A 25,549-nucleotide genomic window follows, 5' to 3' on the forward strand; every position below is an offset into this window, starting at 1 on the left:
GCTGTTGGGAGACATACTGACTACTGGAACTATGCAATGCACAGTCCAGTAGAGCAATTGGCTACTAGGATTGCACAATGAGCAATCCCAGCTAGGAAGGACTATTGGCCCAGGGGAAGACTTGCACACAATTTTTGGGCTAAGAAGCCACTCACCTCCATAAATGCGCAATTCAATCTCGGAGGCCAGTTCTGGGCTAGAATGTTCATATCTGGAGAGGAAGGTGAGCCTTCCTTCTCTAGATTGCACAATGCAACCTTGGTGAAGGCAGAGACTGGACCAAGGTTGGCTCGACTCACCGACGGGCAACTGAAAACAAGTAAGTTGATGAAATGCATGGCAACACTAAGTGATAGTAGAAGTGATAAAAAGTGTATGCAAGACATGAATGGAATATTGATCAAACAAATCAACATGCATGTGGGTGAGGTCATTCACCGATTGGGTGAATGTCCGTGCAAAGAAATTTCATGCATGCGACAACTGTGAGATAGCAACGAAAATTGAAACAGAGCTAGGACAAGCTAGAATATATGTTAAAGACAACAAGTGTTCAAAGAAATAAAGAAAACAACACTTACGCAAGAAAATACACAAAAAGTGACAAAAATGCAACACAAGGCATGGGAAGCGAGCTTACCCCAAAACAGCTGAGTTGAATGTGTCAATTTCTCCTAGATGTGATGTGGGATGTTGGAGCTACAAGGTTGATGTGAGGAATGATCTCTACAGAGTCCAGTTGATTATTTTTGATAACATCGAGGTTGTGATGCGCATGCCACAAATCTAGGGGAAGCAACACTTGGAGGGAGATTTCTAAATTTCTCCTTGCATGTAACCTCCAACTGCTAAACATAGATCCCTGAAACAAGGGATTCCTTTGCATGTTGCTTTGGGAGAAGCAACCTATGTATGCAAGTCTATTTTTCTTGGTTCTAGAGGGAACCAGTCAAATCAGCTGCACATGCAAGCGACTGCTTGACTGCTGGAGAAAAATGCACATTTCTAACTGTAAGTTAGGTTGACTGCCCAAGAGGATTGCACAATTTCTGGGTAGAGTAGCTGACTTCTACCCAGATTTTTGCAAATCTCGGGCTGAAGAGCTTATTGATGGAAAATATTGCACAAATTCTGTTGGGAGAGTTGGCTAGTAGGATTGCGCAATCCTGGAGCCTAACAGGCTGTCAGAGGGAATTGCGCAATTCCTAGAGGGAAGGCTAGTTGCCCTCCAGAAATGCACAAATTTCACTAGGAAGATGCTCAGCCTGTAGCTGGACCAAGTCCGGCGAGTGAGCAGCTTATGAAGGAAAAAGATCAAATTGTGATCGACAGGCTGTCTTTGAGCAAGAAAGACACTGAAGCTTAAGGACTTGATGAAGCAAGGCAAGATGCTGTGAAGGTTGGTAGGGAGGCTCCAAAATAGGCTAAGAAAAAATTTTGGAGGTTGGTTGTAGGCACTACAACACCTGACGACACATTGGTAGAACTCCATCTCTTTGAATGGACCTTGTTCGTGAAAAGCAAGTCTAACACCTCCCGAAGTATTGTTCAACTCTCAACTCATCTTAGCTTAACACTAGCTTGATTGTAAGATGTAGCATCTGCTAGACTCTTGGTAGATTTACACACATTCCAAGCCAAGGCAACACAATTGTTTAAATTGGCATTGAGGGGTATATAAGTGCACAAGAAGTATAGTCATCAGAGTCTAAGTTTCATCTCTGGTGTTGCTCCACTACCAACAAGCCTGGATAGTACCCCAGTGGAGTCACATAGTAACACAAGCATGGCTCGCTGCTAGCGAGATTTGTCAGTACCCCAACGGCGTTACTTGGATCACCTCCCTGCGTAGGAAGCATTTCTCTTCTTTTGCCTTATTCATTTTTCATTTGAATTTTTTGACTTTTCATTTTTTATTTCATTGTGCATAACACTTATTCATTTCAGAGGCGGAAGAGGGATCTGGACTTATTGAGAGCAGAAGAGGTTGTTCCAGTAGAGAAGTAGTTTATTGTATCTCTGACATGCTTGTTAAGGTTTTCCCTCTCACCTTACCCTACTTGACTGAGCTGACAAGGGTTAACCCAAAAATAACCGACTAGAGCAAGTGACATTAGTTAGCGCGGGTTGTGTTTTCACCAAGGTTCACTTTGAACAGTACGTATTTTCCTTCGGCGTATAATGGAATAAAAGTAACAAGCTCATCATATAGAGGAAATATGACAAATAACTAAGTAGTGATAGCTATACAAACCCTCTTGTACTTCACCCAGCTCATTTCATGAGTCACACATGGTTTCATGCGAACTAACCTACGAACGAAACAAGCAAACAAACTAACAACAAAGCCAAGCAAAAGTAGAAGCAAAAATGAGAGAAAAGTAAGCAAACAAACAAGCAAGCAAACAATCAAGAAAACAAAGCATGAAAGCAAACAAGCATGCAAGAATACAACTGAAAGAAAACACTACTCCTACTCCTACACTAACGGTGCATGGGCCTGATCACGTGAAGTGATACTTCCAATGTAGCGACCGGCGCATTGGTAGACCCATGTGGGTGAAGACTTGGTATGCGAGTAACCTAGTCGTGTGGACCAGCATACAAGAAAGATATAGCAATGAAGACAACCACACTTCGTGTTCCAAAGTTCCCATGGGACATAAGTGAGTGCATGTGCATGACAGACAGTTCGTGGAATTATCATGGTGTTGTGTGACACTACGTGCAAATTTGAAGAACAAGAACACTCTTGACTGTGATATGCAAGCAAATGAAAGAAACAAAGATAAATTGCATCACGCACGAGTGCTTCCAATATAAGACTCCTCCAGTGCATGAGCAATGAGATCATGCAATTCAAGTGGAGGAAGTGTGATCTCGGTGTTAGATTGATCTTGAGTGCATACAGATGAGTGATGAGGAGCCTTGAGTGTTTGAACAATTTCCTCATTGGAAGCGAAACCAACCTCAGAATAGCGAGGGCCTGATATAACCATCAGCTCAGGTTGAAGTGCCTCAATGGTATCTGGGGTTACGTCTTCGTTGACACGTGGATCTTTGTAGACAAGCAGCTTAGATGGATTAACAACGTGTGAATCAACATTATGATCGGATGATGAGGTGAAGAGATCACGACAACCAAGATCAGAAAATTCAAGATGTTGGTCGGCATCCTCATGATTCGACGAATCGAACAGAGGGGTAGATGAGAAGGAAGGATGTTCACCCTCTACGTTTCCAAAAGAGTAGATGAAAGATCAAGTGGATTTTCAATAATGATTGGTCCTCTCCATTGTTGGATGATAAGTTAACATACAGTGTATTTTTCTTAAGATCAACAATGGGTGCATCCGTAGATGAAGACACACATGCAAAATCATGGATGGCAGGTTCACTAATGATGTTAGGAAAGAACGGAGGGGGCTCGGATGGAAGGGAGTCATCCTTCGCCAAGTGTTGATGCTAAAGCTCCCACTCATACTCTTCATGAATGACAGCATATGTTGGTTGTAAAACACCAACTCTGTTAGTGGGTTGTTCCTCATTCACAACAAGTGAAGAGTTCGGAATGGATGAACGCAAGACAACATCATTCGAAGGAACACCCGGGTGTGAACACGGAGGTCAAAAAAAAGAATGCATATGAGAACTCGAAGGACTCACAACGAAATCTGTGCGAAAATTGTGTGGAGTGATTTTGGGAGGGTGTGAAGTTTGAACAAGTGTGTGAACATGACTCTCAACATCACAAGGCGATGGTGGAACTGTTAAATGAGAGGGAGGTGAACAGTCCATTAAGACAGTGCTTACTCCCACATGAGATTGTGCAGCTCCATCAAAGAAGAAAGTTGAGTGAGGCTTGATATCAAGCTTCCTCTTGGGACACGCAGATTCCTTAAGGAAATACTCGAACCAGTCCCAAAGATAAGAAAATTTCATCTAGCTCTTCGGAGCTTGAAACAAGAAGTCATGGAAGCACTGCCAAAAATCAATAATGGATTCATGTGGAGCCCTCCATTGCTATAAAAATTTTTGATCAAGATGGTATGGATCAAAATGATAGAACATGTCTTCAATAAGATCACAGAAGTGCTCAGATGAGTGCACAGTGTCAACCAGTAGGCTGAGAACCCAACGAAATGGATATTCGCGAACTGTGTATGCAAGCAGCAAACCGGCCTGTTGGTCAACAAACTCATCTTCCTCATAAATCATGGAAAGAAAGTTATGTAAGTTCTCGGGCCAGGCCACTTCGTCTTCACCATCATACGTGTGATTCGACAAGATATTGAAAAGCTTCCCCAAGATGGAGACATCTTCATGATTTGAAAAACACCTCAGGGTGGGGGGGAGAAGAATGCAAGACTCCATGCATGATATGAAAAGGCTCAAAACTGGATGAGAGGACACTGCTAGTCACCAGGCCCTCCTTCTAGCGCCAGAAATGTTGATGGTGCTAGACCCGCCAACATGTCAAGGGGATCTCCCCGGTAAGAAGTCCTAATTAGACATCAGACCGTTTGGTGTAGGAGTCCCAACAGTGGGTCATAAGGTAATGCCTTGACCGCAATATCGCACAGAGGCAAGTAAGATAACTCTATCAGTAGAAAGGGTGTGACTGATGCAGTGAGTCAAAGAATGAGTATGAGAGGTTCCAACACTTCTAAGGGGGAGGAAGGTGAAGGTGAGTTCTAGGTTGAAAGGGATCAGTCCCAACTCAGCTAGGAACACACAACACAAAGGACATGCACAACTTCTGGTATAGTAGTCGACATGAATGCAGAAGTCACAACATACAAGGTAAGATAACATGAACAACACTCACGGATCAGTCTGAGACGAGTGTGATGGTTGATATAACCAGGTTCATGAGAAAGGTCTACCTGATGTCTGACAGAGCAGTTGACATGGACGGTGAAAACATAGATAACATATGCAACACATTAACAACAATATTCATATAATTTCATACAAATCAGTTCATACACAAGTACGTAAGTTAAACAACATATATCATTAAGACAACTGAAGCAGTCAAACTACAATAACAACATATGCATGAAAATGTGTTGGCTCTTATTATTAAATAAGTGTAAATCATAATCATACAATACACCATGTAAACCTACTAGCCCCATCGGTGGAACGTTACAGCCACATCCGCCTGCTCCTCCAAAGAGATGTACTAGCTCTGTGCAGTGGAGAAGCCAAGGCACATTACAACACTATCCAAGCCTTCTTCAAAATGGTCTTAGTAGAAGCTTGGCTGACCAAAAGCCCTTACAATGAGTTATGAGGGACTATTATAGCAAAGGGTGGGGTGACCCTTGACATTTCCCTTTGTGACAGTTCAACTACCTCATGACTCTTCACCTACTCAATGACTGTTACATTCAACTATTAACACTCAACTTACACTTGACATGACTCAACATTACAATGCACATGTACTCATGTGAGACAACATGGCTTTAGAAATCCTTGCAAGACATCACTGACACTCAGTCCACTTTGGTGAGACTAACTCTTTGACATGCTTGTGATGGTGAAGCTGGTGAGCCAATGCCAAGCTTGGTCATCCGCAATGGTGTGCATGCACCTCATGGTGACATCTTGTTGAAGCGAACTCTTGCCTCTGTTGCAACCGGTGCATTGGTTCGGCCCCTTCATCTAACTCGTCTGCTAACATGCGCATGGTCTTCTTGGGTACAGTTGAACCGAAAACACACTGATGCATAGTGTCTGTGTTGATCTTCAAGTGTGTGTTGGTGGTCATGCGCATCAACTTGCCAAAGTGCATGTTCAGCGCCAGTTGGACTTGCTTCTTGTCTTCACCTTGGTGAGTGTGTTGAATGGGTTGGATTGCATGCATGCGCTCAACGACATGCATGTTGCTGGATCCTTTGCATGCGATCAATAACACTGCTCACCATGTTTGCTCTATGTCCGCTGTTGGGATGGATCCTTAACTTGTATTGGTGCAATTTCATTCGTGAGTGCATGTTGCGCCCACTATTGTTCCTGTTCCTGCTGCAACTCATTGGATTGTCTGTGCAACTTCATGTTCTTCCTGAGTTGTTGCTTCAGTACATGCAACTCCTTCTTTGTTCCACCTTCTACCTTCATGTGATCTTCATGTCTCGTTGTCATTTCATAGCCTGAGTCTCCAAAGTTTCTTTCATTATCAGTGGACTTGCTTGATCTTGCAACTTTGCTCTGCCTCTATGTTGTCAACAACCTTCCTCTTGCATTTGCTGCGTTCACTCCATTCTCTGCATTCGTATGCTACCTCCAGCTGTTGTTCATGATGTTGCTCACTGTGATGCTGCTTCTTGATGTCCTTTTCCATGAATAACTTGATGTCTTCGTGAGTAGGCAATCTCATAGAAACTTGATCGACTGCATCCCCAAGCATGCTCTGAATGGTGTCTTCATCTCTGCTCTCCTCGAAACCATTGTACCTGTATTTCTGAGAGGAATATGAACACCTGCGATACCTGGAGACATGGCAAAACTCATAGCAAGCAATCTTTTAGTCGAAAACCAAAATGAACATAAGAACTAACTTGCAACATACATGAGTGAATGATCATGAAGGTTGCGTAATTTCAGTCGAGAGGTTGGAAGGCCGACTGTCAAGACTACACAAGGCACAATTTGGGTTGTTGGGAGACTTACTGACTCTTGGAATTATGCAATGCACAGTCCAGTCAGGTAGTTGGCTGCTGGGATTACGTAATGAGCAATCCCAGTTGGGAAGGATTGCTAGCCCAGGGGCAGATTTGTGCAAATTTTCTAGCCAAGCATCCACTGACCTCTAGAAATGCGCAATTCAGTCTAGGAGGCCAGTGCTGGGCTAGAATGCGCAAATATGGAGAGGAAGGTGAGCCTTCCTTCTCCAGATTGCGCAATGCAACCTTGGTGAAGGAGAGACTGGGCTAAGGTTGGCCTGACTTGCCGACGGGAAACTGAAAGCAATTAAGTTGATGAAATGCATGGCAACACTAAGTGATAGCAGAAGTGATAAATAGTGCATGAAAAAAATGAATGTAAGATTGAGCAAACATATCAACATGCATGTGGGTGAGGTCGTTCGCTGTTTGGGTGAACGTCCATGCAAAGCAATTTCATGCATGTGATAGCAACGAAAATTGAAATGGAGCTAGGACAAGCTAGAATATATGTAAATGACAATAGGTTTCAAAAAAATCAAGCAAACAACACTCACACAAGTGAATACACAAAAAGTGACAGAAATGCAGCACAAGGCATGGGAAGTGAGCTTACCCCAAAACAACTAAGCTAAATGTGTTGACTACTCCTATATGTGATGTGGCATGTCAGAGCTACAAGGTTGATGTGAGGAATGAGCTCTACATCATCCGACTGATGAGTTTTGATAACATCAAGGTTGTGACGCGCATGCCACAAATCTAGGGGAAGCGACACTTGGAGGGAGGTTTTTGAATTGATCCTTGCATGTAAGCTCCAACTGCTAAACATAGATCCCTAAAACAATGGATTCCTTTACATGTTTCCTTGGGAGAAGTAGCTTATGCATGCAAGTTTGTTTTGCTCGGTCCCGGAGGGAACCGGTCAACTTAGCTGCACATGCAAGCGATTGCTTGACTGCTGGAGAAAAATGTGCATTTCTGACTATAACTCTAGTTGGCTGCCTAAGGGGATTGCACAATTTCTGGGCAAAGCAGCTGACTTCTACCTAGATTTACTCAAATCTTGGGCTGAACAACCTGTTGATGGAAACAATTACACAAATCCTGCTGGGAGGGTTGGCTGGCAGGATTGCGCAATCCTGGAGCCCAACAGGCTATCAGAGGGAATTGTGCAATTTCTAGAGGGAAGGCTAGTTGCCGTCCATAAATGTGAAAATTTCACTGGGAAGTTGCTCAGCCTGTAATTGGACCAAATCCCGGTGAGTAGTCTGTGAAGGAAAAAGATCAAAATTGTGATCAACAGGTTGCCTTTGAGCAAGAAAGACATTGAAGCTTGAGGACTTGACGAAGAAAGGCAAGCTACTATGAAGGTTGGTAGGGAGGCTCCAAAATAGGCCATGGAAAAATTTTGGACGGTAGTTGTAGTCGCTACAATAGGGGTTTAAAATACACGATGAAAAATACATTTAGGGGAATTCATTTAAAATCTTTGAAAGAAAATACATGGAAATTATTTGGGGGAAACATGACTGTCGATCAAACATAGATCAGATTTAGGGACATTGTGTCTCTTTTCCTTGGACCCTATTGGTGCTTGACGGTTGTATTTGGAGGGGTTGGAAAGAAAAACCTAATATAACCAAGAAGATTAGTGTTGGAGCACCTATGGTTTGGGAGAAAGTCTTAGGGGTTATAGGGATAAAGTGTTTAGGGGTTTAGGAGTCAAGGGTTAACGTTAAAGGGTTAGTGCTTAGGGGGTTTAGGGGTTTAGGAGTCAGGGTTTAAGGTTAAAGGGTAAAGGGTTATGGCTAAGGGTTTAGGGGGGTTGGGGGTAGGGGTTGGAGGCTTAGGGGATTGCTAGGGGATTGAGGTTGTGGGGTTTAGGGGTTGGAGGCTAATGGATGGTGGTTAAGGCTTCAGGATTTAAGGTTCAAGCACAAGGGGCTCAGGGGTTAGGGGATTTAGGGGTTAAGTGCTTAAGGGTTATGGAATTTAAATGTCAGTGCGTTAAGGGTTAGGGGTTAGGGGTTAAGGGGTTTAAGGGTTAGGGTTAAAGGGTTTAAGGGTTAGGAGTTAGGGGTTAAAGGTAACAATTTAAGAGGACAAGGGCGGGCTTAAGGGGTTCAGGGATTATAAGTTAGGGGTTAAGGGGTTAGTGGCTTAAGGGCTCAAGGGTTAATGAGTTATGAGTTATGAGTGTAGGGGTTAAGATATTATGGCTTTGGGGTTAAGGAAATAGGGTATTTAGTGGTTACAACTTAAGAGCTTATGGGTTATGATAATGTGACCCCTAATCCCCTCATTACAATTATTGGTTGTTTCCCTATTAATTTTTCTTGTTTCATTCCCTCTAAGACCCTTAGCTCCTGGCCATGAGGTCCCAAGGCCCCTTCTCATTCTCTAATGCTAGGATTATAGATCTCGATTAATCATGCTCGGTCCTTTCACTTCTACCCATAAATGCTACCTTTATATTCCCTTGTCCCATTCAATACACCAAAAGTTTTCCTCCCCAAAAATTCACGAGAATTGGATATTTGTAGGCGTTCATTTAACAACTGCCTCGAAAAGTTTAATTTTAATGACTTTCGGGGGGTGGGTGGCTAATAATACCTCCAAAAGTTAAACTGTCATGAATTTTAAGGGTGGTTCAGGGATTTTAAGTTAGGGGTTAAGGGTTAAGGGGTTAGTGGCTTATGGTTTAAGGGATCAAGGGGTTAATGGGTTATGATTTATGAGTGTATGGCTTAAGGGATTATGGGTTGGGGCTTAAGGTGATAGGGAATTTAGTTTTTATGCATTAGAAACCCCCCACGACAAAAAAAGGTTCAATTTTCATGACTTTTGTGGGGGGGGGGGGGGGGGGGGAGTTTAAAAAACACCATGAAAAATAAATTTAGGTGGAGTCATTTTACGCCCCCACCCCCCAAAACAAAAAAAAAATGTCATGAGAAAACACTTTAAGAGGTGGTTGTTAGAAACCTAATGCCCCCTCAAAAGTTTAATTGTCATGAATTTTTTGGGGAATGTTTTAAAAAATTACCATGAAAAATATATTTAGGGGAAATAATTTAAAAAATTCCTCCAAAAGTCATGAGAAAACACTTTTAGAGGCGATTTTTATAAAATCCCCCAAAAAGGTTCAAATTTTCATGAATTTCTTGGGCTTTTCAAAAATTGCTCCTAAATCCCTAAAAACACTTTTAGAGGTAGTTTTCGCAAGACTGTCACAAGCCAAACCACCCCTAAAGGCCTTTTTTGTAGTAGTGTAGGTGCCAATACGTGCCAAGTGCCAAGTGTTAGTGCATTCTAAGTGCCAAATCTTCCTCTGTTACTTCTCTCCTACTTTCCAATAATTGATCTCAAATAACTTTAATCTTAAACCATGTCAAACCATGCCAACACATATCAAGGCATCTCAATGCATGCTAAGACTTTCCAAGTGCCAATGTGTGTCATAGAGTGTTACACATGTTGTGGAGTGACAAGGCATGTCGAAGAGTGGTAAGGTGTTCCAGAGAGTGCCAATACATACCAAGGATTGTTAGGGAGTAATAGGGAAACAAAAGAGAGCACTAGGTCAAAATGCATTGAATTGAATGAATATAAGGGTGTGCAAGGGAGTGTCAACAATTATTAGGCATTCTAAGGAGAGAGTAATAAGGCATGTTAGGTAGTGGTAAGGCATGCTAGGGAATATTAGGGCATGTCAAGAAGTGCTAGTGTACTACTAAGTTCCAGATTGTGCTAACATATACCAAATAGTGCCAAGACATGCCAAGACATGCCAAGTGTTAAGGCATGCCAGGATATGCAGGGTGTTAGGGTGTTGCAATATGTGTCAAGAGTGTCAAGGCAACAAAAAGGAGAACCAAGCTATAATGCTAGGAAATGAACACATAAGAGGGTTAATAAGTAAATACTTTACCCTTTTCAAACGGGGCATGCTAGGCACACTAACAATAGGTTCCAATACATGCCAAGTGCCAATGTGTGCCAAGTATTAATGTATGTCAATGCATGCAAAGGTGTTTTGGGGCATGCTAGGGATTAAAGGGCATGCCAACATGTGCTTGGGCATCCTAGCCATGGCAAGATGTTCTAGATACAAAGATGTTCCAAGACATGCAATGTGCCAAGGAATGTTAGTGTGTGCCAAAGCATATCAAGGTGTGTCAAGAGTGTTGAGGAGCATTAGGTCTCTCCCATTAATAGAATTGACCGAACTTGATTATGTATTAAATAATATGGTTCCTACACACATTAGTGGAACTTCATCTAAAGGGAATTTGCTAGATAATAAACCTAACAGAGATGAATCATGTGTTGACTCATAGGAAAACTATATTCTCATTACTTGAGAGAAATGCTACACACTAATTACTTCTTAAAAAATTGATTGACTCTAACCATTATAAACTGGGAGACATAATGAAAAATATTCCATAAAAATGGTCTTAAAACATTATCTTTTGAAAAAAAATATAGAAATAGTCACATAGCATCATCAAAAAGTCATCGGAATGATCAATGACAAGGAACATTTGTTTACCGTCACCAAAAATAACCAAAAATAGCATTGGTGAGGGCCAATAAAATGTCATCCATAGAAGTTTCACCAAATAGAGAATTAGTGATGGGCCTTTAACAACCCTCACCAAAAGTGTTATTGAAAATGGCTTTGGTGACAAACATTAAAGGGTCGTCACTATATGCACTCACAATAACACTTTTTTAAGGATCGTCACCATATGCAACATTGGCGACGCACCTTAAAGGTCCGTCATAGCAATGAACCTCACCAATGATAAATTTTATTAAAGTTTAGATTGGCACCTAGTCCTTTAAATAATATGGTCCAGAAATTAGATGTGAATTTTGGATCTCTATTAGAAATTTATGCCTTAGGCAACCCATAAAGCCTAGAAATTTCTCGCATATAAATGTCTGCAATATTTGATACCTTATGCGTTGACTTTACTGGAATGAAATGAGAAAAATTCATAATGTTATCCACTACAACCACTATGGATTCAAGTCCCCTTGTTGTTCTAGGGAGTCAACTGATACCATCTCCCATTTCCACTCCGGAATAGGGATTAGATGTAACAAACTAGCTAAGCGTTTATGCTCAGCTTTCACCTGTTGGCATTCTATATCCTCAGCTATATAATTAGCCACTTCCTTCTTTAAACATGACTAATAAAATAGTTTCTTAGTTGAAGTTAAATTTTTTTGGTACCTGGGGTGACCAACATATAGTATCTTATGCATTTCTTGTAGAATTATTTCTTTGAATGATGGTACCTGTGTCACATAAATTATTCATTTATATAAAAGGATATTATTCAGAACTAATTCACAATGTAGGAAGTTTCTTTGTGCTATGCCTTCCTGTAAATTATTTTTAATCTCCATATATTATTGGTCTAAATTAATAGCCTATAGAATTATTTCCCTCAAATCAATTTCATAGCTATTAATTGTTGCAACATGCATAACATGTACTCTTTGGTTGAGTGGATCAGCCACTCAATTTTATTTTCCTTTGATATTTTTAATTTCAAAATCATATTTTTCCAGCAATTCCAACCATCATATTTGTCATGCATTTAAATTTTATTAGTCAAATAAATGGCACAACACATAATGATTAGTATTTAATTCAAATCTCCTTCCCTTGAGGTAATGCCTCCATATTTTCATTGTGTAAATTATAGCTAAAAGCTTTAGGTCACGGGAAACATAATTATTCTCGTGATATTTTAACTTTCTAGACTCGTAGCAAATTACCTGCCCATTTTGCATGAGCACACAACTCAATCCTTCTTTGCACGCATTTGTGCACACTAGAAAAATCTCATTTGGATCGAAAATTTTTAATACCGAAGCCCTTCTTAATAAAACTTTTAAATTTTGAATGATTTCTTCACATTCAAGTGTTTAATCAAAATTTTTAGCATTTTTTGCAAATAAGTAATTCGATATGTGTTTATGGAAAACCCTTTGATAAACCTCCTGTAATACCCAGCTAGACCCATAAAAGACCTAACTTTGATAACATTTTCGGGGTTTGCCATTCTCTGATAGCCTTAATTTTCTTTGGATCCACAGTTATCCCATCTTTTGAAACAATTTTATTCAAATAGTGGATATTTTTCCTGATAAAATGAATGTTCGCTAAGCTTATGATAAATTTGCTACTCTTTGAGTACCTGCAAAATCAATCTCAAGTGTTGTTGATGTTCCTCTTCATTTTTTGAATATATTAGAATATCACCCAAGAATACAATGACAAATTTATCTAAGTATTCATTGAAGACTTCATTCATTAAACACATAAAACCTATCAGTGCATTAGATAAACCAAAATGTACTACGATAAATTCATAATGCCCATAACGAGTCCATAATGTCATTTTATTGATATCTTCTTCCTTAATCCAGGGCTGGTAATACCCAAATCTTAAATCAATTTTAGAAAATACTTTTTCTTCAAATAGTTGATCAAAGAGATCATTAATCCTCGACAGTGGGTATTTATTTTTAATAGTAACTTTATTTAACTCGTGAAAAGTCAATACACAATCATAATGTGTCACATTTCTTTTTAACGAAGAGAACTGCAGCACCCCACAATGATACATTGGGATGTATATATCCCTTCTTTAGTAATTCATCCAGATGCATCTGTAAGCTCTAGAGTACTCATCTTGTCTGATGTTTTAGATACCGGGACTACTCCTAACACTAGATCGATAGAAAAATTTATTTCCCTCCTTGGAGGTAATTTGAGAATTTTTTCAAATATATCAGCAAATTCTTGAAGCACTGGGTAATTTCCTATATTAATTTGTTGGTCCATATTTTTCTCCTGCAAATGAGTTGCAAGGATCTGACATCCTTTCTTAAAATTCCTTTTAGATTGCATTATTGATATATCTCTAATGGATATCAGCCTAAGAATTCCTTGGACCTGTTTATGTTGTTCCTCATCATTAATATAATTAAAAGACATATTGTAGCAATAAATTGTTGCGTGGTGATTTTCCAACCAATCCATGTCAATCAATCAATCATAGGCACCTAGCGGAATTACATTCAAGTCAGTTGTTGTTTTCAACCCATGCATTTCAATGAGGAAATCTCTAATTAGTTGTGTAACCTGTCTCTTCATACCTATAGCTAGTTGTACTAACCAAGTGTCACATTTCTTTTTAACGAAGAGAACTAGAGCACCCCACAGTGATACATTGGGATGTATATATCCCTTCTTTAGTAATTCATCCAGATGCTTCTGTAAGCTCCGGAATACTCATCTTGTATGGTGCTTGAGATACCAGGACTGCTCCTGGCACTAGGTCGATAGAAAAATCTATTTCTTTCCTTGGAGGCAATTTGAGCATTTATGCAAATACATCAGCAAATTCTTGAAGCACTGGGTAATTTCCTGTATTAATTTGTTGGTCCATATTTGTCTCCTCCAAATGAGTTGCAGGATCTAACATCCTTTCTTAAAATTCCTTTTCTATTACATTTTTGATATCTCTCTAATGGATATCAGCCTAGGAATTCCTTGGACCTATCTCTGTTGTCCCTTGTCATGAATATAATTAAAAGATGTATTGTAGAAATGAAGTATTGCATGGTGCTTTTCCAACCAATCCATGTCAATCAATCAATTGTAGGCACCTAGTGGAATTACATTCATGTCACTTGTTTTCAACCCATGCATTTTAATTAGGAAATCTCTAATTAGTTTTGTAACCTTTCTCTTCATACCTATAGCTAGTTGTACAAACCAAGGTTTGGAATATTTAACTGTATTCAAACTAAAATTTTCAACCAAATTCATATTAATGTAACTATGGTTAGCTCCAAAATCAATTAAAATAGAGATGGACTCATTGTTTAGCTTACCTTCAACCTATATCATGCGAGCTTGATGCTCCACTTGTTGATTATCCAAGGCTACATACATTTTGGGCATGCTTTTTCCAACCTCATCCATAATAGTTATTTCTTGCATGTTTTGCATAGTCCTCACCTTCTCTGCCTTATGAGGACAACATCTTAACTGATGTTCTCCTTTACAACCCTAACATTTAATAGGTGGAGGTTGGGTCCTTTTTCTTGAAGAATTTCCCCCTTCTGTTTGGTTAGAAGCTTGGGTCATCTACTGGTTCATTTGAAAGTATCATTAAATGGAAAGGGTTTGTAACCCTTCTTTATTTGCTCCATAAAATTTCTCTTTTTGTTGTCCAAATCCTTGTGTAACATGGATCTTTTTTTACTTTGTTCATACAGTTGTTCTGATTTCCTCATGATTGCCTCTAAGGTTTTGGGTTCATCGTATTTTAGCATGTTGGCATAAAAAGATGGTAGTCCACTAATGTACCTTTGTATTTTAACCTTTTCATATTTAATCAAATGGATGTTCCTCAATAATTCAACAAATCTCCAACCATACTCTTCCATTGTCATGTGTCCCAATTGTAGCTCGAAAACTCCTGCATTTTTCACTCATAATATCATTCTAATAAACACTTCCTTTGAAAATACTCCTTAAATTTTCTCCACGTGATCTTCCTTTCATCCAGGTGTTTGACTTCATTGATTTGTTCCCACTAGATGTTATCCTTACCATTCAGATGATATATGGCCACTCTAGCCTCTAAATTCAAGGAATAATTGAAGAGCTGAAGATATTTTCTCATTTTCAGCAACCAAGTTTATGCTTCTTCCCCTTTATTTTTCTCCCCACTAAAAGTAGGACGCTTAATTTTCCTTAGCTCCCCTCGCAAATTTTCTTTATCTAGTTTTCTACTTGACTTCCTTACTGGTGACACACTAGGACTGCTCCTAAACTCTAATGTGGAATAGGGCCTTTTTTTGGTCCTCACTACTATGTGGTGGTGTTAATGGGCATCACTTTTGGGATGTATCGAACCCATAGTGCCCCTTTCTCTAGTTTGACCACTGTTCACATTTTCTAACCTCAACTCGCTAGGTTGGCCCAATTATTTCTTAATTTTTTTGGAGTTTGCAGAATTTGGTTATTAATTTTTTGGTGCTCTTTCATGAACTTTTCATTGTTAACTTTGTAGTCGAGGACTTCTAGTTTGATACTTTTGACGGTTTCTTCCAAACCTTCATCCTCTGGCTGGTATATTCGATAACCATTATATTTAGTTTCATTATTACTCAAGCTTATATTTATAGCCTCGAATGCTTCCTCATCACTGTAAGGTCCTTAGGCATCTTCTAGGCTCTTACCCGCAATTAGGAATTTTTTCTTGAAATTCCACCAATATCTTTCCTTGCAAATTTCACCCAAAATTCTTATTGAATTCAAAATCTAGGTTTACTGGGTCGTCTCCCTCATCAACAAATTTCTACTAACTATCTACTATGTTATTCTGGTACCCGAGCTAAAAATTATACCCTTAGAAAGTTTGCACCTGTTTGATTGTTTTGTCCCTTGAAAATTTCCCATAGCTTTCCTTTAGATTTTTCCAGAATTTTTGGCCACAAAACAAATTTATGGGGCACAATTATCTTCTACCTGTAATGATCTTTCCAACCACTGGTCATATGCCCAAATATGATTTGCAAGCTATAATTTATGGTCTTTGGAAGATTAACTAAATTTTCTCAATTCTTTCATGCTTGATAATACAAATTTTGGTTGCACTCAACAAGCCTGTACTACTTGGTAACTAACTATACTTTGCAATATACAAACGATTTTTCCCGCTTCCTGTGATTCTCTATCATTAGCTTCCCTCCTCAGTCTTTCTCCAATTTCTCATTGGAAGCGAACTGGCTTTTCTAGCTCATGTTTACACATCTCCCACATGCTATCCTCTTTGTCTAACAACCCCCAAGTGTCCATTTTCATATACTAAATATTTAAAACTATATACAACTTTATATAATTTAAAATTTTATTATTATTATTCTCATATTAGTAATTAAATCTAATACAAAGTTAATATATAATTAAATATTTATAACTCAATATAATTATTTAATTAAAAATAAAATGACACTATAATTAAAATTATAAACCAATATATTACAAAATTAACAATAAAACACAATATAATATATATATCTATATATATATATATATATATATATATATATATATATATATATATATATATATATATATATATATAATAAAACCATATAAACAATATATTTTAAAACAACAAACAATTGAATTGTATTCCTAACATCTTTACCATCTTTACGAACATGTAAATTATAAATAAAATTGATTAAGCTATTGGCCCCACACCACGATATTATATAGTATGAATTCAATAGCTTCATTTTATTTATTTATAAATAGCTCAACCACTCATATATATATATATATATGCCACCCACCCCAAATTCGAGGGGTACTATACACATATTAATCCCTGGGACTTATACAAACTCACCATGTTGCGCTGCTGCAATCTCACAGTCACCACAATTGCATAAAATGCATGCAGTTTCCTGGTGGATCCTCGTCCACTAAAATAATGTAGTCATCACAAGCGACTCTGAAAGGGTATAGTGCACAAGTTTTACGAGGGGGTGACCCCTCGGAATGGGCAGAAAGATGAAGCCATCAATCACCCGATCGATGACTCGTATTTATTTTGACACCCTCCATCACCTATTTTAAAACCACCACAAGGGGTGTCTGAGAATGCGATTTTAGTTTCCCGAAACCACTTATGGGTTCTATTGATGGGAGCATGAGGATAGCTAGGGCCCCTTCCTCAGACCTCCCTCCCTAGCGTCAGCCTATCACGTCCTCCTGTTATGCTTCCTCCTAATGCTTCCACCCCTACTCCCCTTCTACCTTTGGGGGTGAACCTCTGAGACACATCATCTCGAGCCCCACCACCACAACACTCTCCTAGATTATACCTCCTTACTCCTACAGGACATGTCATCTTGATCCCATCATCACAACGATTCTCCTTACCTGCTTCTCATTCACCCCAGGATGAGTTGTCGTGAGGGCTCCACTTTCAGCCAATGAGAATGCTCTCTGCCTCCATGTTGTAGGCCTAGCTAGCCCAACCACTCCTTTAATGTGATGCTAATTTCAAGCTTTCAGGATGTAGCCTCCAAGCCACGTCACCCCCTCCAATCGCCCAATTGCAACACGACGAAATATCGACACCAAATCCATGGCCTTCACGACAAGCTCTTGTCAGACCCTTTGGACATTAATTCATTTCCAACGTAATACGCCCTCCATACAAATTATAATCTTATATCATTGTATTTATACATACAAATATATATAAATTTATTTATACACATATGTGTAACACCCCTTTGTAGTATTTTTCACACTTCAACATTTTCATAAATAAGAGTTATTCGTTTCATTTAATATATTCATACATATATTTATTAAATAAAAAAACTTGGTACATGGGGCTACATTCTGACACAACATTTGACATTTAGAGGCGAAAAAATTTAGTTGTTCTTCTTCAAGATTTTCTCTAAATCTGCACTTATCTCCTAAATCCCTCTTGAGCACCCACACTCTTTGCTTGACATATTTTAATCACATACCCTTAGTGTGACTTTCACCAAACATTTGGTGAGCAATCACCACTATGTCTTTACTCAAACATTTAGTGAGAAACCTGCAACTTCCTACATTTCTTTTAATTATGGTCCATTTAAGACCAATGTTGTAATCGGTTTTGATACTAATCTGTAGTGTCCTCGACCCCCAACCAGGAAACACCAATGTATCCAATGTTGCATAATTAAAATTAAATAAAATGTAGAAGTGTTTATACTTGATTTGGGCATAATTTCTAACCTGAATCGAGCTTGTATGATTACTGTGAATGCAATGCTACATGCCATAATGCAATATTTTTCACATATAAATCACAGAAGTACAATAAAGAATGGAATTAAATGTACATTAATAGCCATTAACCGGAACCCCTAAAACAAGGGTTTTAACATCGACTAGTTGTGGGCCCTACACGTTCCACCCAACCATAGACCTGATGGTTCATAAGCTCAACCATCGGGTCACCCCCAAGCTGGGATGACAACTCCAAGGGAAACGATAACCAAAACAATATCGAAAGCTCCATGACCAAGGTGCCAACCCAAGAGTCATGCTACTCCAGGGCTCTAGACACCCTCCGGGCTAATTGTCAAGGTGTCAACCCAACAACCGCGCTGGTCCAGGGCTCCAGGAAACCTCTAAGCCTCAAACCTGACATCGAGTTCCCACCAGAACTCCCTGGTCGTCAAGCCATAAACAGGTTCCATAAACTCTCAAAGCACTAAGCTCTGAGAGCCAACATTTAGGCTTACATCATCAACATGATGCATTGATATGGCACAGTTAGCTTAATAACCACGCCTCGACCAGTCTAGGGTACAACCCCAAAACTCACTGGCCATTAGTCAATTTTAGAGTCTACTTCAGGACTCACTGACTAATTCCCCCCTCCATCCATCCCTGGCCAAATGAATGAATTTGCAGGAAAACATAACCTTTTATAATCACATGGCCCTAACTAGCCAATTGGCACTCACTAGAGCTGTGTGGGCCCCAAGATGCACTTTTCACTGAAAGAACACAACTGTTGCATTTTCATCTCAAGTTGCACCCCCCATACTCTTTTCGTTGAGTGGGCTCCGTAGCTAGCTTTATTTTATTATTATTTAAGGATGTATACATTTATAATATTTATAATATTCACATGGTGGCTCCTCTATGCGCTTAGTGAAAAAATAACATATCAGTATGTTTGCAACTACATAGGCACGCAGATCCATAAAGTATTTCGGCTCAATATAAAAGTTACGCGTGTTTACATCATCAAAACAGGTGGGGGTATTACTAGTGCTTTCTTGGACAAGACCTTTGGACTTTTCATTTTGAGATTGAATCACAGTAGTTGGTTGAATGAGTTAAAGAATCAATCGAGTCAATTGGACCTAGCTAATGTTTATTTTCTTCCAAACTCCTTCAACCCCTATATTAGTAGCCATAGTAGGGTGCCTAGTGGTTAATATCCCTATTGTGGAAGGATTCCCTATTGTGTAGGTGCTCTCCCTACCAATTTTTGTCTTTTTGAAAAAATATAATAAAATTAGAACAATACAGAGAATATTAACATGGTCCTTGGCCCAATTTTTTTTATTTTTTTTAACAAAACATATTTAATAACTAAAAATCTAATTGATAATGTGAAATAAATCTTTATAATAAAAAATCTTATTACATATTTTTTAATTTATATATATATATAGATATATATATAACTTTTTTATTAAATAATAATAATATTAACTTTGTTATTTTTTCTTATTTTTATAATTTTAATAACTTAAAATAAAATAAAGAGTTATGATACTTATTAATTGATGTCTCTTTACGAATCATTTAATTCGGATAATTGCCCTAGTTATAGGGTAACTATAAATACATTCCCCAAATAATTTTCCTTAAGTGTACATCCATTTCAAACCACGTAATGGATCAATTGTTTAAATAGCTCATTTTATTTGAACTTAATACAACAAACCAACATTTATTCCGTTAACCATCTGAGCATGGAAGTTTACACGCCGAGGCACATAAGCGACCTTGCCTTTTATTCTAGACAATATGTAGTGCATATAAGGCTGATGATCAGTAGGGGAATTCCTTAACAATCGACAAAGGTGTATGTAGTATACAGATGCCCAGCATTATATCCTGCCCCGTTACTGTCAATTGAATTAAAAGCCGCGGTTTCAAGATCCAACCCTCCGTTTGAGCACTGGTCCAAAATACGCACCGTCACGCTTTGTTGTGTTGAAGGATTCGTCACCTGATATCAACATTTCCATATTTAAACATCAATTCTTCAACACATTATAACAAATCTCAAATATAGTAATTAACTCTGTCACTTACACTTAAGCACTTCCCGCACAAGGAAGGCCCCATGGGACCGCCAGCTTGGCCACAGAAGGCAGTCCATTTGTACTGGCTGCGCCACTGCAGGGACTGATCAGAGTCATATGTTGCGCAGTAAAGGCCGTCCAGAGCGTAATTATTGGCGGACGGGTTGTAGTCATTGTACGTCGTATACGTGTTGCTCTGCGTTTGTGCTGAAACGCCAGCCACCTGAAATACAGCAACAAGCAGACTGCATAGTGCTAAAACGCTTATCCATCCTGCAACTTTGGAAGCCATGGATATAATATGTTCTTCTGAAAAAAAAAAAAAATTAACGCTCAGTATATGAGAAAATATATGGTCTCTGCGGAGTTTGGACTGCGATCTATTTATATTCGCAAGAGGCTACGCAAATTCAAGCATTAATGCAAGATTCTTCTTCCTGGCCTGACTAGAGACTTTAGCGGGTCTAATAAAGCCAGCAGGGAAGACCACGGGGCGGCTAGACCTAGAGGTGCGGACGGAGAGCACGTCAAACCCAAAGAAGTTTCTTTGTATTAAAATCAATGAGGTTACCGTTTTTTCAAAGTTTGCAGTACAATCACATGGTTCTGATGAACGTGGATTGATCTTTATCCACATATACCCAGAATTCCAAACACCCGAGAATTGAAATTTGAGGAAGCCCCATTTGTTTGAACTTCTAGAAAAGCAGATGAGATCTATAATTTGTTGAATAATTGGTACATGCTTGTCTACATTACACGAGTGCTGAGGTGTCGCGAAGTATCCATGTTGAACTCTAACAAATAGGATAGAATTTAGGCAGAAGTGGTCATGGCAACGGCTTTGTCCTCTTGGCGAACTCCGCAATCTTCGCTGCTTTCCATAGGCTTTTAAGACGACTCATGGTTTTTAAATCTTTATTAATTTAAAATGATGTTACGCTAAATCTTTATTAGATTTAAAATGATGTTACGTTAACTTTCAAGATAATAGCTATCATGGTTGTTACCAAAGTTAGCATAACATTTATTAATAATTAAAAATAATCATCAAAATTAATTCCATACAATAATCTTAATAATTTATTTATGATTTTACCAAGATAATAGTAATAATTTTGAGAACTATGTTTGTAAATTTCTATGGTGATTTAAATTTGAGGAATAGGTTTCTTGAGATTTGCCCACAATGTTTTACGTTTCAGAGTCCAGACTAGGACCTATCATCTCCGGAAACTTGCATAATGATTTCTCCTAATAATGGGTCCTCTTATGGAGAAAGCAAAAATGAGTAATGTGGGCAAAGAGAAAAAATGAGTAATGTGGGCAAAGAGCAAAAATGAGTATTGTGGGAAAATCTCTCAAAACTATTCCTCAAATGTAACAAGATTTTTAACTATGAAGATTCGCCTACTTTACCATGGATATTTTAACTTGCAAATAAGTTTTGTTACAAAATCATGACTTACTAATTTAAGGTAACCTCTAACCACTTTGGGATTGAAGCTAGCCTCTCAGGTTGGAATATGGGGAAAAAGAAACACCATTGGGCGATGGAGACTCTTTTGGTTTAATGTAAGATCACTCTAAAACAGTCAACAAAGGCAAGGTAGTTGAGAAATTCTAGATCATTAATCTGTTGTAATGAAAGGCAGAATATGAGAGGAATAGTGCGCTGAGAAGGAGCATCAAATATATGAATTCCAAGGCCAACTTTAGAAAGAGGAATGCAAACAATTGAATCTACAAACAGAGCATCACAATGAATGCATTTTGTTTAGGTTCTTTCATTCAATCATTAGCAGATGATACATCATGGCAAAAAGAAACACACCAAACTGGAGAAAACAAATTTAGAACACCCAACACATGAATCTTTGTTGTAGCTTCAAGCTTTTTTCATTAAAATCTTCCAAATATATACAGAGTGCAATAGCTTTTTCAAAAAAACTAAGCCCTTGTCCATTCTAAAGTCTTTGTCTTTATAGAAAATTTACAAACTAAAACTAGATTTCTAGTATGTACTTAATTACAAACTTCTAAAAATAAAGAGTATCTAATACATGAATACAATACATAATCTCAAAAATATATGTATCTAAAGATATAATTGCTGGAATCTCGACTAGAACCTAGGGTCAAAATCATTGATTGATATCCTGCCTAGTTTTGTTAGAACTTGTGTCTTGTCATCATGCTAAAAATGGTATTTATTATGTAGCTCCTCTTTTCGGGAATATTTTATCTGTCATCGCTGACCAATCCACTCATACTCTTTCAAATCAAGATAAAAACATGATTCTTGACAGGATGGTTGTCATCGTTTTATAGAGGTCGATACAAAATTGTGTTGACACTAAAACTATCAATGATCATCAAAATTTTAATAGTCCAAAAATTTCTAGTGAAAATGGGATCTCTATCACTTACAATAATCTTTATGTTTCCATGTAGATTTTGAATTGTTTCCTTTAATTCAATAGAAACTGTAATGGATTTAAATGGATGAGATAATGCACAAAAGTATGCATACTTGGCAAGTCTATCAAATACTACCATGATGCCACTCTTTCCTTTGGAATTGTGTAAACCTATGATAAAATCCATTGGTACCTTCTCCTAACGTTGACTTGGGATGGCTAAAGGTTGTAATAGATTCAGAGTCTTAATTTTCTTAACTTTATTTTGTTGAAAAACCAAACATTCTGCCAGAAACTTTTGAATATCAAATTTAAGGCCATCCCAAAAAAATTACTTCTTGACCCTTGGTAAGTTTTTAGAAATCCTTAGTTCCCTCCTAAGGGAGAGATGTGAAATTCCAAAAGAATCTTTTGTTTCATTTGGGAATCCTTGCAAAGATATAAGCAATATTTATACCATACTGAATCATTTTTCTAGCTAAATGTATCATATGTACTAGGATCTTCCTACAACTTTTGAATTAGTCTCCACACTTCTTCGTCATGCTTCCATTAATCCCTTGATTCGGTTATCCAATATGGTTGGATAATACAAATGAAACAAAGAAACGCTTCCACATCCTCATCCATTCTTGAGAGTCCATATACAACAACATTTTGCTTTCCTTTTTTGTAAATGATTTCAAAGTCATAACCGAACATCTTTGCGACCCATTTTTTCTTCTCTTCTGAAGATAATCTTTGTTCCAAGAAGTACTATCATGATCTATTTTTTCTTTGAAATGTCTTCCCATTAGGTAAGGTCGTCATTGCTTTAGTGCATGTAGTATTGCCAACATTTCCTTCTCATAAATAGGTTTGTGTAAATACTTTCCTTTTATTGGATGACTTTCAAAAGAAATGGGTCTTCCTTCTTGCATTAAAATAGCACCAATTCCATTTCCTGAGGCATCACATTCCACAATAAAGGTTTTTGTGAAGTCTGGTGTAGCTAAGATCGGTTCTTGGCACATTTCCTCTTTAAGATGTTCAAAGGCCTTAGTTGCTTCTGGAGTCCAAGAAAATGCATCTTTCTTCAGTAGTGTTGTTAGAGGTGTTGCTATTCTCTCATAATTCTTAATAAACTTACGATAATACCCTATCAACCCGAGAAATCCTCAAAGATTCTTTATGGTTGTGGGGATTTTCAAGTCCTTAATGGCTTTATTTTTGTCAAGGTCTACATTAACACCCTTATGAGATACAATATGCCCCAGATATTCCACCTTTTGTACTCCAAAGAAACATTTGGAGGTTTTTTCATATAATTATTTCTCCTCCAATAGTTTGATCACCCTATCAACATGTTGAACATGATCCTTCCAAAACTTGCTGTAGAATACTATATCATAAAAAAATACTAACACAAATTTTTTAAGGAAGGGTTTGGAAATGGAATTCATGAAACCTTGAAATGTGGAAGGTGCATTGGTAAGGCCAAAAGGCATGACCAAAAACTCATAATGACCCTCATGAGTTATAAATTCTATTTCGGAATGTCTTCAGTCTTCCTCTAATTTGATCATATCCTGAATGAAGATCCAACTTAATGAAGTAAATTGCTCCATGTAATTCATCCAACAATTCATCAATGACAGGAATGGAAAATTTATCTTGAATAGTGAGCTTGTTGAGCTCCCTATAATCCGAATACATGTGTCATGATCCATCCTTATTGTGCACCAATACTACTGGAGCAGAGAAAGAACTTTGACTAGGTTGAGTTATACTGACTGCTAGTATTTTTGTAGCCATACGTTCAATTTCACTCTTTGGGGCATGAGGATATTTGTAAGGCCTGATGTTTGGAGGAACACTTCCTGGAATCAAATGTATAACATAATCAAGATCAAGAATAGGTGGGAGGACTTTTGGAGTCTCAAATACATTGGAATGATTGTCCAAGACTTTTTGGAGATCTGGAAAAATAGATGATTTCGATGTTTGAACCTGTAGTGAGTATAATTGTGCAATTACACCATGTTGTTATTTCTTTATAAGATTTTCCATGCCATTAGAGCTAATTATCTTTCCTAGTTTCCCTGCAATACTCCTTAATTCAAGTTCCTTTCCTTCCCAAAAAGAATTCAAGAAATGTTCTTGAAAATTAAAAGTTATCGTACCCAAAGATTGTAATCATTGGAATCCTAGTACAACATCAACACCACCCATTGGAATGGAAATCATTAGACTATTAAATACATATTCCCCAATGGTTAGCTTGATATTATGGCACTGTCTAGAGAAATTTATAGTTCCTCCATTTGCAACCATCACTTGACACTCTAGTGCTAGATATAGGAAGCAATTCAATTCCTTGGCTATCTTATAATGAATAAAATTATGAGTACTACCTGAATCAATCAACACTATTACCTTTTTCTTATTAGTATATCCTTCTATATTAAGCATTTGAGGGGTGGTAATTCCTGCCAATGTATTGAAAGATATGTTTGGATTCATTTC

At 38.1% G+C, this 25,549-nt stretch overlaps 1 protein-coding gene across 1 annotated transcript; it reads right to left on the minus strand.

The window, feature by feature from the left end:
- Nucleotides 1-20,218: 20,218 nt before the first annotated feature.
- LOC149225375 (pathogenesis-related protein PR-4-like) lies at nt 20,219-21,066 on the minus strand. Its single transcript, XM_089377072.1, has 2 exons — nt 20,635-21,066; nt 20,219-20,548 (listed from the first exon to the last, which is right to left on the minus strand). Exons 1-2 carry the CDS (start codon nt 20,914-20,916, stop codon nt 20,384-20,386), a joined length of 447 nt encoding a protein of 148 aa, XP_089233198.1. The 5' UTR covers nt 20,917-21,066; the 3' UTR covers nt 20,219-20,383.
- Between the last annotated feature and the right edge of the window lie 4,483 nt (nt 21,067-25,549).

This window comes from Pinus tabuliformis, chromosome J, assembly GCF_031772625.1.
Source record: "Pinus tabuliformis cultivar Carrire ecotype Pingquan chromosome J, CPIR1, whole genome shotgun sequence".
In the NCBI taxonomy this organism is placed as follows: domain Eukaryota; kingdom Viridiplantae; phylum Streptophyta; class Pinopsida; order Pinales; family Pinaceae; genus Pinus; species Pinus tabuliformis.